This window comes from Vespula pensylvanica, chromosome 5 (assembly GCF_014466175.1).
Source record: "Vespula pensylvanica isolate Volc-1 chromosome 5, ASM1446617v1, whole genome shotgun sequence".
Classification (NCBI taxonomy): Eukaryota; Metazoa; Arthropoda; class Insecta; order Hymenoptera; family Vespidae; genus Vespula; species Vespula pensylvanica.
Window position 1 is genome coordinate 5,927,642 of NC_057689.1, and position 15,352 is coordinate 5,942,993.

The 15,352-nt window shown below is 38.0% G+C and overlaps 2 protein-coding genes across 9 annotated transcripts in view; one reads left to right on the plus strand and one right to left on the minus strand.

Moving 5' to 3' along the window:
* LOC122629577 (REPTOR-binding partner) overlaps positions 1–15,352 on the plus strand; it is a 40,725-nt gene that overhangs the window by 15,617 nt on the left and 9,756 nt on the right. For 2 of the 8 annotated variants that reach the window (XM_043813139.1, XM_043813138.1), the window contains one exon: positions 299–1,679. The exons of 3 other annotated variants lie outside the window; for them this stretch is intronic. In XM_043813139.1, coding sequence (XP_043669074.1) covers positions 299–483 — 185 coding nt within the window. In that variant the 3' untranslated portion in view covers positions 484–1,679. Of the gene's footprint in view, positions 1–35; positions 221–298; positions 1,680–15,352 lie in introns of those variants that run through there. 3 more of the 8 variants (XR_006327294.1, XR_006327293.1, XR_006327295.1) reach the window with 3 other exon arrangements.
* LOC122629575 (dipeptidase 1) overlaps positions 6,300–15,352 on the minus strand; it is a 49,765-nt gene continuing 40,712 nt past the window's right edge. The window contains exons 10-11 of the mRNA XM_043813135.1: positions 12,780–12,915; positions 6,300–8,789 (exon numbers count right to left, since the gene is read on the minus strand). Coding sequence (XP_043669070.1) covers positions 8,673–8,789; positions 12,780–12,915 — 253 coding nt within the window. The 3' untranslated portion in view covers positions 6,300–8,672. The remainder of the gene's footprint in view (positions 8,790–12,779; positions 12,916–15,352) is intronic.

The window sequence follows — 15,352 nt, forward strand, 5'->3', positions numbered from 1 at the left end:
GAGAGAGAGAGAGAGAGAGAGAGAGAGAGAGAGAGAGAGAGAGGGAGGAAGAGAAAGAGAAAGAGAGAGACGGAGACAGAAAGAGAGATAAATAGATGAGGAAAATACATAGAAAGAGAAAGAGGAGTAGATAGAGAACTACTATGAAGCTCGAGGAAACACCCAAGTCCAACGATAGTCCATTTCGAAGTCCAATCCAATCCCGATGAAGATCCTTTAGGTAAAATAGACACAAAGAGCCAGTGATGCACGTAACGAAGCAAACCTTCTAATCGTTTTGCTGTTGTTTACCTTTCAGTATCGTCAATGGGGACACGAATTGGATCGCGGACGTATTCCCGAAGGGCTACATACGGTTTTGGAGGAATTGGGAAGCCTGAAACGGGAGAAGAGCAACAGCTAAAGCAGGAAATAAGAAATTTGGAGGAATGTTCAGCGAACGTGTCGCGTTCCATCCACTTTTTTTCGCTCCACCGATTGTAGCAGCCGAGTTTCTTTCTTTTTTATACTTATTATTTTTCATTCGACGGATCTTCGAGGCCAAAGATGCAGCGTGATTTTAACTACCGTGCATTTGCATCTAAGTCTGTGTGCGTGTCTATCATCGGATTTTAAATTCGATTATTTGACGTTTAGACGATCACGCCCTCTTTTACATATTTTATTCACTCGATCTTTTTCTCTTTTTCTTTTTCGTTTTTAACGCGAACGATTCTTCTTCTTCTTCTTCTTCTTCTTCTTTTTTCCTCTCCCTCGCTCTCTCTTTTCCATCGAATCGTTCGAGAAGTACGACTCCAATTCTTTTCTATCTTCTTATATTTTATTTCTTCTTTTGCTCGGTTACTCCGTTCGTAATCCCGCGAGAAAAAAACTTGTTCTTTTCTGCTCCCGTCCCCCTGATCGTTTCTTTTTTCTCGTTTTGTCGTATGAAGAAAGAGATGTCATGTTGGTTGCAGTACCAGCAAGCCCTCGTTGTTTCGTTGCTCGTGTTTCGTGCCGTGCACTCGAAATTTGTTGCGTTGTTTCTCATTCGTTAAAGTTTTCTATCGTTTTCTTTTCTCTTTTGATCTTTTGAAATTCTTTATAAATCATTGTTGAAGCGTAACGACGACAACGACCAAGATACAACGTTATACGGTCGGTCACGTCGTCGATGGCCTGACGAAAAGATAAGGATAGCATAAAAAGAGATAAAGTATCTCTTTGATGATCGTTAGATCGTAAATTATTAAATGGTTCTCTTTTTGTATATGTATGTAGTCTGTTGAACGTCGCGGAAAAGAGAATGGACGTTGTCGTTGTGTAACATAGAAATTCTATCTATAGAAATTTTAATTCAGTATTTTGTCTTTTCCGGAAAAAGATACGACGCGTTATGGATAGATAAACTCGTTGAACCGTGTTGAAGATTATTTTCTTCCTTTTTTTTCCTCTTTTTTCTATTTTTTAATTATTTACAAATATCTTATAGATATTGAATATTTCTAGTTCGTTTTTGAGAAAAGATTAGGCCGCGCCTTTGTACATGTATACAAAGTACCTGTCACAGTCTGTAAAACGGTATTTTTATAAAGTGAACACATATTATTTTGTACAAAATAAATATTATTGACAGAGAGGTTCGTTCGTATATTCGAAAGAGATTTAAAGTATAAATAAAGTGGATATTTTTCAAGAAACCTTGTTGTTATGAATCCAACTCTTTTTTCAATTCTTTTTTTCTTAATTTCCAGGATTAAAACAAATCTCTCGTGAAAATGTTAATTTTCGTTGAGAGAAAAACGTGATTTTTATGTCACGTATCCACTTTAAAAGAGCATTTGCATATTGTCAAGTTATGTATGGCAAATCGTAGATTGGTCGCGTTTTACGCGATTTCAAATGCATTTCGTATAGGTGTCGCAACGATATAGCTACAGAGTACATTTATACCGCGTTTATTTTTTATTTCTTTTTACGGAAACCAGAGTAAAGTCAAAGAACGAAGTAAATCATTTCGTTCTGGTTAGATGTTGCTAAATTCAGTACGATCTTTTTTGTTTTTTTTTGTTTTTTTCAAAAAAGAAAAAAGAAAATGTTATACAAGTGAAAAGGAAATGTTACATTATAATACATACAACGATTAAACGATTCACGTTTGTTGAAGCTTATAAAATTTTCATATGGATCGACGATGATAATGAAATACATAAAATAAGTATGTCAGTGTATAAAAGAAACTCATTTAGAATTTATTCGTAGACTTATCGCGAATAAATATTACGGACTTTAGTTCTGTCTCATAAGTCCGAGGAGAAAAAGCTTCTGCTTTCTAGTCTGTGAGGGTAGAAAGGGGAAAGATGGGGTAGGGAAAGAGTGAAGGGTATCAAGCTTGGACAGCTCGTAAGAGGCGTTACACCCTGTGCGGAAAGCATTAGCAACACTTGCCGAGAATCGTAAAAGACGGTCGCTTGTTCGCCATTCTCTCTAGGTTTTATCTATTTCTATATGTATACATGTCTATATATATGCACGCATCACATACGAGATAACGATTCGCAATTCTGCGCACCATAAACCGCGAGCATTCAATTTCGTTCCTGCGGAAAAGTGCATTCCCGCCAGACGCGTTGCGGCCAGAGTTCATAAAGCGCTGTGCGAGAGTCCATTTAGAAAAAAAAAGAATAAAAAAATAAAAAAATAAAAAAAGAGAAAAGAAGAGCTTGAGGTTGAGGGAATACAGGGATGGGAGAAGGGGTTTGGTGGTGGCAGAGCAGAGAACCAAGCGAGAAAGACGAATTTTATACGCAGCCAAACGGAACGAGTTAATTCGCGAAGATGGAGGAGAAAATAAGGGATCTTGTTACGCCTCTTTTCAAATATTTAAAACCGTGTTTGTTCGTCAGAAGCAATTCAATTTGCTTCTTCCCCTTCCACCGAAACCCCTCGTCGCCACCTCTTCAACATTTTTTTTAACGAAAACTCTAGTCAAATTATCGCGGAGGATTAAAATTTCTCCCGTACTGACGAGATAAAACTTTCTCCCCAATGAAATATCGGCGTGGGTATTTTCGAGGGATCATTTCATTTTTCTACTGTTATAGTTTGTTATTTAATTTTGTTTTGCTTGTTTTTTCTTTATCATTTTTTTTCTCTTTTAATTTTGTTTTTAAGAGGAACATCTTTCCAGCGTTGTTTACCCTTCGGAGCTTGTAAAATTGCTTTAAGTCGACGAAAAGAAAAAGAAAGAAAAAAAGGAAAGATAAAAAGAAATGAAGAAAGTAGAGAATGGAAACCGAGTAAGAAGGAGAGGAAGTTGATTTTACAAACGAGGAGGAAGGAAAGGGTAGGAATAGCCGTAAAGGCGAACGTGAGTCGAAGCCACAATAACTTACGCCTTTCTTTTACGCTGACCCCTTTCGTTGTATATTTTCTCTATTCATATATATATACACACACACACACATATATACAGACATATATATATGTATATATAAATAAGTATATATATTTTTGTAGGAAGGGAAGTAGAATGGCATTCACGAGAATGCTTGTACCTACTGAGAAATAAACAAATCGTCGTTCGCGGAGCGTAAAAATATTCATTCTTTTTTCTTTCCTTTTCTTTTTTTAAATATTTTTTGATCAAAATTTACTAGGAAGGCAGAAAAAAGATTTTACGGTTGGAGCATCAAGGAGAAGAGAAGTTTTCACTGGGATGCATGAAAAATGTAAGTGAACCAAGCGAGCATCGATATAAGGTCGGCGCATACTTTTTCCTAGCGTGTACATCGCGTACATGCCACGTCCGGAAAGGTTTTTGAGAAGTTCATTAATCTTTTACTAGGCGTGGTGTATATTACTATCGCGACAACAACTTCTACCTCGTTCCTTCGCGATATCCGTTACGTTTAAATAATTCAACGTGTGTGTGGATATCTCTGTGTGGAGGTATATATGTTCATATATTACCGTGCCAAAGCGAAAACGACGTACGGGTTATGTTAAATTTTTAATAACTTTTCGATAGGCTTAAAACGGGAAAAAGGCCGGAAAATTTCTCGTAGGAACACGGATGAGTTAGCAAGATCTAAAGTGATTTATACGTCCGCTCTGAGATTCAATGGTGCGACGGGTGGATGTTGTAATATTCACCTGGACGATTTCAGCTAAATGCTCGGTAGCTTTCTTGCGAGTCAGTTCAGCATCGTGAATGTGCTGCTTTTTGTATGTGTGTTAGTACGAGCGTGTTTATGGGGTAGAAGGATGGTTCATCCTCGGCCTTCGCACGGTCCTGGGAATGCTGGTAGCTCTAGTAATCAGGGTTTACGATTGACCGAACCGTAAAGCCTTATCCCTCTACACCCTTCAACCCATACCAGAGTATGATAGCTCCAGAGACATTGACACCGGATCGTTGATCCTAGGAAGGCGTGCGTCAGTCACATACTCCCTTCTCTCGTTCACGCTTACGCTCTGCAGCAAATTTCGCACAAATGCACCACCGTTAATTAGCCGGTATCACCAGGGCGTTCGTCACTTCTAAAGCCTCTGCCTCTCTCTCTTCCTACCTTCCTCTTCTCTCACTCTCTCTCTCTCGCTTTCTACCTGTCCATGTAGTACATATATGTACAACGTACATTTTGAGATCCTAAGCTTCGTTGCACGCATCAACGCTTTTGCCGCTTGTCGGATTCGAGATTCATAATAATGACATGCTCGATGATGCTCAATCAAACGTGTCATTAAATCTCGTGAATGATCAGATACGTTTTTTTTTCTTTTCCTTTTTCTTTCCTTTTTTTTCTTTTATCAAGAATTAGAAAAGATCGTCGTAAATATGACGAGAACGAAAAAGACAAAATATTGATGATTTTAATAAATTTCGACGAAGTTTTTGGCAAAAAGACGACGTAGTCCAAGAGTTTTCGGAATCTATGGAAGAAATTTCACGCGAGTCACAAAGTAGTAGTAACGTTCTCCGAGCGCTTCTTTAGAACGCTTAACGGGATATAATTCGTGGAGTTTCACATTATGTGTTGCGGTTCGTATTAAGGGTAGAAATTTATAGGTCGAGTTTTCACCATAAACTTAGACGATATCTTCGCCCGAAGCGAAACAAAGAGATAGAGAAAGATAGAGAGATAGATAGAGATGGAGGGAGAGAGAGAGAGAGAGAGAGAGAGGCAGAGAGAAAGAAAAAGAGAGATAGAGATAGATAGATAGTTAGATAGATAGATAGATAGATAGATAGATAGATAGATAGAGAGAAAGAGAGAAAAGCTACATTTGGAAGTACATAGTTTACTCTCGCCGGCTTATTCTTCTTCGAGGAGCTCTTGGTCGTTTCGATTCTTCCGTGGAATATTTTCCTCTTCAATTTATCTGTCCTCTCTCTCTTTTTCTCTCGTTTCTTCCTTTTCTCTTATTCTTATTCCGACCCGTCTTTTCTATGACTCCTATAGTTTCTCTTCTTTGTCTTTGTTGCTGCATATTCGAAGTGTCAGGTCGGTCCGATAGAAAATAGAAAAAAATAGGAAAAGAAAAAAAGAAGATTCTAAAAGCCCGGGAACGAAGGAAGGGTAGATCTCTGTCTTTTTCTCTCTTTATATTTCTCTTGCAGATACCGAGCGTAAGGGAGTCTTTTCTGAAAGAGAAGAAAGAAATCTTCTTGGCCATTTGTGGCCAAGGAAGAAACTAAGCCGTCCATTCACTCGTGCCCTCCCGTCTTCGTAGTAGTCGAGGCAAGAAGCTTAAATGTTTTTTCTACGTCGTTTCTCGCGAATCTGGTTCTCTAAACGTGCCGAAACTTTTTAACGAGCTCGTTAGGTACCAAAACGGGAATGGGGGAAAAATTAATTCTCATCGAAAGTACGTACTACCACGTTACAATACGAATACAGACGATATCTCTCCCTTTCTCCCTCCCTTCCTCTCTTTTTCCAACCCTCAGTCTTTTGTGATCTTAGTTTCGTTTCTTCTTATTTTCCTGACACAAGTTTTCCACAGAGAAACTAGCTTGCAGTTACTATCTACTGTTTAGAGAGCTTTTTGCGATCGTTAAACCATTCGTCTTTCCTCCGTCTTTAGTCTTTGATTTTTCCTTAAAGCTCTGTTGAAACTTTGTGACGAAGCGTCTTTTTTATTTTTTATTTTTTTTTTTTTAAGTTAGTCTCTCGTGAAAAATCGTTCGTTGTAACTTACCACATACGTCCGCTTTGTTCGAACTTTCCTTTTCTAAACGAATCGTGGACCGTGCTACGACTAATAATAAAAAGGGAAAGGAATTGAAAATGGAAAAGAACGAAGAAATGGTCGTGTAATATTGCAACGGCATAGCTTTGCTCACCGTTGATTTATTTCCGGTACCAGTAACTCTTTTGAAAGTTTAGGATATTAGACACGAGGCTCAGACTCCGTTGGTCGCCTTTGCTTTTTGTTCACCACCGGCGGAAATCGCCGTTAAGCTTCGCCAGTCCCCGAACATAATTCTTTCGACTTTAATAAAACGTCTTTGAACTCGCAGACTGTTAGGATTAACGAGCGCGTAATGTAACGTTAGTAAATGCGGAAGAAGAAGACTCGATAAACAGTACAATTATTGCTCACTATGAAGTCATTGATCACGTCCTTTTGAAATTCAATAAATGTTAAAGATTCGGGATATTCGAGCATTATTTTTTCTTTTCTTTTCTTTTTTTTTAATAGTTTCACGCACGCCAGATTTGTTTGCAATCACGTCGAATGAATTTACGTTCATTTTTAATAAATTCTCAAAATATAAGGCTGAATGTTCTAAATCAATGATATGCAAACTATACTTGCCAATCCTAAAATTTATTTAATCATATAAGTATAGTAGTAATAAAATGTTATTACTATTTTAAAAGTTAAAAAAGTATATATATATATATCACTTTTAAAATCTGTTATTGTTGCGTGTAAAATTAATGAAAATCGAAGAACTTGCCAATAGTTTCATCTCATTGATCGAGTACCATTGCTTTGAAATGATCGATTAAAATTAGAAAAATAGTAACTAAGCGCAGCGATCTGATCAATAATTATACCGTTTAATCTATTTTTATAGATATACATACCTATGCACATAGTATATGTACAACTTATATACACGTATAGGTGTATAGATATTTTTCGTCCGCGAACGAATGCTAATTTTCGAGATAGCACAAAACGACGTTGGTCTGCGTGTATATTATATGTACATACATACGTACAACGCCTTCCTTTGCTCTCGCGTTTCCGAGCGAGTAGCGAGCACTCGTAAATTTGGAAAAGCACGCGTGCGCGTTCGTTCGTGTGATATGCGTTTGGCAAGGATCCCAGGATCACCGGAGTCTAGCCTCGTACGCGTGTTTGGCCGTTTACAAAGTTAGGCTATCAAGTCGGCCATCTTGATCTGCGACGATAGAGCGAGATAAATTATGAAGAGAGATGGTATTAAAACAGCGTGATCGTTTTGCAGTAAAAAAGATGTGCGGATCCCTATAAACCTAACGGCATCACTCTCGCCTGTGTTATTTTGCCGATAGCATTCTGACATCCTTCTTTCTTTTTCTTTTGTTCTTATCTTTTCTACAATTATCTCTTTTCCTATTTTCTTTTTTTTCTTTTCTTTTTTTTTTTTTATTATACCTTTTCATTAAGTTCCAAGGCAAGTAATCTTTATACTTGTTCGCTTCGAATCAACTTGGCCGATTTGACGCAACAATGATTTCGATTTCCTTTTTTTAACCATTCCATCCCCCAATACCCCCGGCCAACTTTTTTTTTTCAATTTTCAGGTACCGCATATGTACAAGTGTGTTCGTATGTGCGTGTAGTTTTTTCAGTATTACGCGTAACCTTGTTCGCTCCATTTTATGTAATGGAACAATGATACGTTTAAACAGTCACCCACTCGCTCCGTCTTCATCATCATCCTCATCGACTCATAGTTTATGTGTATATATGTATATATTTATATATGTATATGTGTATATATATATATATATATAATATGTATATATGTATGTATGATTATTGACTAGAATAGTTTTTTGGTTCCAGCTTCGACAAGGAAAAAATCGCTGAGTACAAATGAAACATCGATGTGTGTGTCTTCGTGTATATTCGACGACTAGATCGTTAAACATTTATACAAACGCGTTTTGGTCTTCGTATCACGGTGTTAGAAGTAACGTTAGCACGTGCGCCGCGTTGAATAGTTCGTTCTTCTTCGTGAAAAAACGAGTTCTCTATGGTTCTCCCCTTTTTTTTACTCGTCGGAACACTCCTAGTGCATTTCTTTTTTAATAATCGGCTTTACCCTCGCTTATCTTGTATATAAATACAAGTTACAGCGTGACTTTTCGCGAAAGTCGCTGGCAGAATTGAACTTTTTTCTTTTTTTCTATTTTTTGCGTATTTGTCCGTTTCGTTTTTCTTTTTTTTTGTCACGTTTTCCTTTTCTTTTTTTTTTTAGTTTTTTTTTCGCTTCGTTTTTCTTCTCTATCTACTTACGTTGTACAAAGATTGAGAAAGACGCAATTTTGGTGCGAATTTCGAATTTAAAAAATGAAAAGGAGTCCCGCTCGTATTTTATCATTTTCTCGTTATAAGCATCCTTCATCTTCTTTCTCCTCATTCTGGAAAAGGATGAAGTCGTCCGTGGATAATGTTTCGCTTACAGTTTAGGGTACTGCCAGTCTTCTGACGTTGTAACGGCAATGATTACGGCCAAGAATGTCTTCGGATGGAATTTCCTCCTCAAGAGGCTCCATTCCAGCGGCAGCCATCCTGTCACGCACCTGAGAACAAACAGCCGTGAAACTTGTTTGGTTTGCTTGGACGTGTTTGGATAGATACATAGTCGATTCTAGTTTCATAAAGTAGCTAGGGCACGAGTTAGAAAGAGAGAATCTCTCTTTTCGTTGTTCGTCCTTTCAAAAGATAGATCTTTCTCTCTCTCTCTCTCTCTTTCGAATAATAAGTTGTAATTCGGTTCTGCACCTGTGAAGTACGAAAAGTCACTTCAGCCGTGACGATGCACGTGCTTTGATAAATTACGCGAGGGACTTTCTTTGAAAGAAAACTTAAAACTACATTCGTATATTTCCTTTTCAGATACATGCATATACATATGTATTCGTAATAATAATACATATAGAGATGTCATCCTCGTGAGGGAGAACTCGATCATCGTTCTTGTAACAGCCTCAATTTGGCACTTATGGACGCAGAACTCGTTTACATATCTATACATATGTATATTACCTAACAGTGTGCTACGAGTTTCGTAGTCGCGAATACTAACGAGAAAAATCGCGCCCGACGATTGCACGGTTTTAGCGAAGAGTAAAGGGATGAATAGAAGTGGGGCAAAAAAGAGAGAAAACGAGAGAGAGAGAGAGAAACGGGATGTCGAAGGACACAAAACATAAAAGTTACGTATGTATCTATGTATAATGCTTATGTGTATATATATATATATATATATATATATATATATATATGTATATGTATACAGGTATACGTATCTGAGAGAGAAAAAGAGAGAGAGAAAGAGAGACAGACAGACAGAAAAAGGTTGGTTGGTACTCCGCGTATTTCATAGGAGACTGCACAGAACCCATCAATTTTCTCTAAGTCCATTAACTTTCTACAGGCATTACCGTCTGCCGTAGACTTTCATCCATGGACGAATAATAACCGATATTCTCATATCGGAATTCTCTTTCCCCGTTTATTTTTATTCTTTTTCTTTTTAAAAAATTTTTTTCATTCCGTTTCGATAATTTTTCTTTCTTTCTCGATGTTCAATTCGCATCAAAGTTCTCGGACATAGTAGTTGTATGTTTGTTTTTATTATTGCTTCTCGTTCACAAGGAGGGATAGAATAAACTGCGGGATGCGTTCGCTCGATTTCCCTATTTTTCTTCATAGTTCTCGATGGGTGTATAGGACAAGGATAGTACGAAAGCGAGTTGTTTACCGTGCAGGCACATCCTAATCAAATCTGCTTTTATTGTCGCTCTATTCTGTTCGTTTTCCAAGCTACGATAAAAGATCTCTCGGCCGGTTTTGCATGTATTCTATGCACCGTAGATACTCTTTTTTTCATTTCGTGAATGCTTTCTCCCTCTTTCCTTCCCTTACCCTCTCCCTTTTTCCATTGGTTTGGAAATTAAAACTTCTTCGTTTTTTTCCCTCTTTTTCCTTCTTTCTTTCTTCCTTTCCTTTTTGTTTTTTACTCTTTCTTTTTTTTTTTGAAACATTTACGACGCTAGGAACCACGAGAAATTAGAAAAGAGGATTAAAGTGTCGGTGGATGAGCAAGTATTTTTTATCCCTGACAAATACAAGGTGACGATTTAACAGGGAGAAAAAGAGAGTATGTATCATTATTTCATTCAACTTTCTGTTTCTCTTTCTCTTTCTCTCTCTTTTTCTCTTTTTCTCGAAATTTCAATTTTTTATGAAACATTTTTTATTTTGCAATATCTCGTGATGCAAGAAATAATAATAGAAATTTCGTTAAGTTAACCGTGCAAAGGAATAGAGCAGTCTACGTAATAGGACGTTAGCATGATCATGCTTATAGTCGATTCATTTTCAAGACTGTAGCAGCGTACTTTAGCACTCGTTCGTGGAGAAATTTTCGAGAAAGGGAGGGAAAAGTGGTCTTACGAAACAGGCTCAAAGTGTCTTCAAATTTCACTTGCATTCTCTCTTGGGCCATGGTGAGACTTCTTAAGTGTGGGAGAGGGAGTCGAGGAACTCTTCGCGTAGGGGCAATGCCGGAATTGAATTTCAGAGGTACCTAATCGCCAGCAGTTTGTTCAGGCAGCGATAGGCGTGACTATTATTTCAGCAATTACGAGGCTTCTCGCTTTGCCCTTAACGAACACCTTCTCTTAAGTCCTTCGTCTTTCTTCTTCTCCTTCTTCTTATTCGTCTTTTCATTATCATCTTCACCTGTATGATAAAAGTGAAAAAGAAAAAGTAGTAACTGAAATTACTCAAAGACTTTATCTTTGAGTCTCTCTTTCTCTCTTTTTCTTCCCTTTTGTTTTATTTCTTTCTCTCTTTCCTTTTGCTTTTTTTCTCTTTTTCTTGCTCTTTCTTTCTCTCCTCTTTCTCTCTCTTTTTTTTTGTCACTACGTATCGTTCTCACGTTTGGATGACAATGCATTACGAATTCAATGGACGATCATAATGAAGTCACTTGCACTTGTTCTCCTTTCTCAAAGAAATTTTTACAGAAAAAGGTAGATACATAGATACATACATAAATAGACAGACAGATAGATAGATAGATAGATAAATAGATAGATAGAGAATGATCGTCAATTACAAGCGTCCAAATTTGCGAAATTAAATTATAATTTATTTTCATTCGTCCGTTCCAATTTCCAAGCTAGTGCGATGTACAGTGAATTCGTAAAAAAAAAAGAAAATGTCTGCTTATGATGTTAACGAAAGAACTTCGAACTCTCCTTAAAAGTTCTTCCGTTCGTCGCGTCTTAACGTCCAACTCGTTGTTAAGAGAAAATTTGTTAGAAACGTGCCCGATTCACAGATCCCGTCCTTTTTCTTTTCCTCTGGCTTCTTTACCGTTAAAACGAAATGATTTCACCCTTCGGAGTTAATCGTCGGAAAATGTGAAATATGACAAACGATGTTAAGGTGGAATAGCACTCGTCTTCCGATTTAATAAACGGCCGTTGCTCCAGACAAATTACAACCGCAATTTCGTGGCTAGTAGCGTACACCACAATTAAATTATTGTTGTAATTTCCAGGACAGTCATCTGCAAGCGTGCTCGAGCGTCCGTAACGTCTGTGAACACCGTCGCAGCGATGTCTCAATTTAAATAGTTTCTCTCTCTCTCTCTTTCTCTTTTTCTCTCTGTCTTTCTCTTACCCTGATAAATTCTCAATCATGTGGCATATGTGCATGTATACACGTATACGTAGTATTACAAGTTTCTCCAAAATTTCAATGGAAGGTTAGATGTTCGTTGAGCGAGTAGAAAGAACGGTATCACATAAGCAACGTGCATAAAGTAGGCTTGGAATTTCGTTAAAGCCATCCAGAGCGTGCTCCGGTCTCTCGAAATGGGCGTCGTTCTGGCGATTTCATATATAGGACAGTCGTGTATTACACACAACTTAGACGTAGTATATACTATATATACATTATATATATATGTGTGTGTGTATGTATATATAGATATAGATATATAGTATAGATATACATAGGTTGAGAGCATAGGAGGATGGAGAACGAGTGGTCGGAGGATCGAGCCAGCTGGTTCTAGGATTGGCAGTACTCCAAGAGAGCAAAAATCGTCGATGCCTGTATGTATTCCACCAACCCTTCGTTCCTCTTTCTGTAACCTCGTGGCACACTCATGCAACTCTGGATGCATGATTTGTGTGCTTTATTAAATCCGATATTGGTTGAGTCGGCTAACCAGTTTTTCTCTCTTTCTTTGTCTATATATATATATATATATATATATATATATATACACACACATACACACACACGTATATATCTTTCTGTCTTTCTGGAAATCAGTTATTTTTAGAAAGAAAAAGAAAACGGAAGAGATAGCTTGTTAAAGGATATTGGTTTTAGTTGCGTTTTCTATGTTGATTCAAAGTGGATACATTATAAAGTCAAAGAATGTTCGATAAAGAAGGAAGAAGGGGAGGAAGCAAGGAAGGAAGGAAGGAAGGAAGAAAGGAAGGAAGGAAGGAAGGAAGGAAGGAAGGAAGGAAGATATGTCTCACCTGTTCGACCGCCTTGAAGACTCGGATGAGATTCAGTCCAGCGAGTTTCTGGATATCTCTCTCTGACCACCCGCGCACTAACAATTCCGCGAATAACTCTGGGTATTTGCTCACGTCTTCGAGACCTGCCGGTGTCCTGAAACAGACAGTTTGGAATTGGCTTAGATGAGATCGGCTAAAGTTGTTATATACTTTTAATGAAGCTCCATTCAAATGATATTTTGATGACTTTGAAGAATATGAGAATGTTTTTTCGGGAAAAAAATCGAAATAAAAGAAAAAGATAATTTGGACCATTTCTCTCTTTCTCTTTCTTTTCTCTTCTCTCATTTTTCGGACGTTGCACCAAATATTTCTCGCAATATTTTCATTCTGTAGTTTTTTCGCGTACCGAAATAAGCACACGCTCTTGTTTCAAAACGCATATTTTTTCCAACGAACGAACTAGAACAAGTACTATACATTTGTTTATGACGAACCGAGTCAGACTCGAGTTCTGATTTACTTCAAAAATGAAATATACATAGTATGTGAAAATATTAAACGATGAACTAAAGCAAAAGGAAAGAAGGGAAAAAATATTACATGTAACCGCGTGAAATACGAGAATTACACAACGTTTTTAAATTACGTTCGTCTCGAAAAGAAAAATCGAATCGAAACGAATCGAATCGAATCATGGAATATCTTTTGATACCTATATACGTAGACACGTAGATACACACACACACACACACATGTATACATACATACATACATACATACATACATACATACATATATATAAAACGTAGAACGAGATGAGACTAGACGAAATTGGAAAAACTCGTGGAATCTTGTCTGACGGCGAGACGAGGGTCTCTTGGACGATGTGAGCTTCGATCCTCCTCATTACGCGTGTCACAGCCGCGAAGGGTTACGCTGTTAGAGTAGAGGGTGGCGACGAAAACGAGGGTTTGAGAGATCTGTTGAAAGCCAGCCGGCTGACAATGTCGGAACGGCAAGAGTGGTTAGGGACTTATTCATGGCGCGTCGTGTCGTGGCTGAAACTGGCAGTTATGCGGCTCTGCAGCGGTAGCAGCAGCACCACCCGTGTAAATCGACTGCTTCTGCCACATGATAGTCGACTTTTCCTATCCTTGAATTTCGAAATAGCGATTTAATGTCCTAACTTTTCGTCTATTCCTATTTTTCTCTCTCTTTCTCTTTCTTTCTTTCTTTCTCCCTCAGTTTGTTCGACCGTCGATTCCTTCATATTTTCTATTTTCTACGAGATTCTTCGTTTTTCTCGCGATCGTAAATTTTTCTTTTTACTAGTCCTGGACTCGTATAGTATTCGAGAGAAGAGCATAGGAAGAACGACCAGGAGAGCGTCGAAGCGAGTGTCGGGAGAATTATGCGCGTCATAGTTAAAGTGGGTCATTCGGTATATAACAAGCAAGGGACGCGTGCGTGAGGGAGATAGATAAAAAGAAAGAAAGGGAGAGAGGGAGAAGCAGAGAGAAAGAGAGAGAGAGAGAGAGAGAGAGAGAGAACGTTGTTCCAATTCCCGAATTTCCAATTCAACCCACCTTTTTGTCGATTTATTTCGTGGCATACCGAGTGCCGTACACGCGCCATGCAAATAGCTCTTTTGACAGTGATTTACGTTAGGAAAAAGTAAAGATTCGAACAGGATATCGGTGAGAAAAAGGAGTGAAAGAGAGGGTTGTGAGGTAGCTAGGGAGGTAGGAAGAGCTGTGAACAGGCTAGGATTGCATTCCAGTACCACACTTTCTCTCTCCCTCTTTCTCTTTGTCTTTTTATTTTTATCACTTCGATAGATTCGAGAACGATAGTCGAGTACGGAAAACATGTTTGAAACTGAAAGAACGCATTTTGTCGCTTATCAAAATGTCGATTTTCAGAGAACAAGCAGAGATTCGATTCTCGAATCCCAGATATTTGGATATATGAAGAAAGAAAAATATAAAAGATAGTATAACCTGTAGTGAAAACAATGAACTGGTATTCCTTTGCATTACTTATAAAATTCAAGAACAAGAGGTAATTGAATCGAATGAAATCAGAAAGCGAAATACGTGCTATATTCGCATAATTTAGTTAGCAAGTATAAGAGAGAAAGAGAGGAAATCGATTATCATGGTCGAAATAGAACGATTTTCTTGGCGCGTAACCACTGAGAAGCTTTGTTCGCGATAACGCGTGGAACGTGTCAGCCATGGAAAGGCCATCGAGTAAATGCGGGTTAACGACGCAATTAACGCTAATCATTGCAGTTACTGTGGCGAATCGGGGTTAGCATAGGGTCTACCGAGTACTCACGTTTTAAGCGTAAGCGAGCCGAATAGGATGCGGTTGAAGCCTTTCCCTCACTCTCTCTCTCTCTCTCTCTCTCTCTCTCTCTCTCTCTCTCTCTCTCTCTCTCTTTCTCTTTCTCTTTCTCTTTCTTTCTACGTATAGTAATATGAATTTTAATCTCACGTAAAAGCTTATTGGCCAACCTAGCCAACGTAAAACCACCTTTTTTTTCTTTTGGTCTTTTTCCTTTCGTCTCCTCTTTTTTCTTTTTT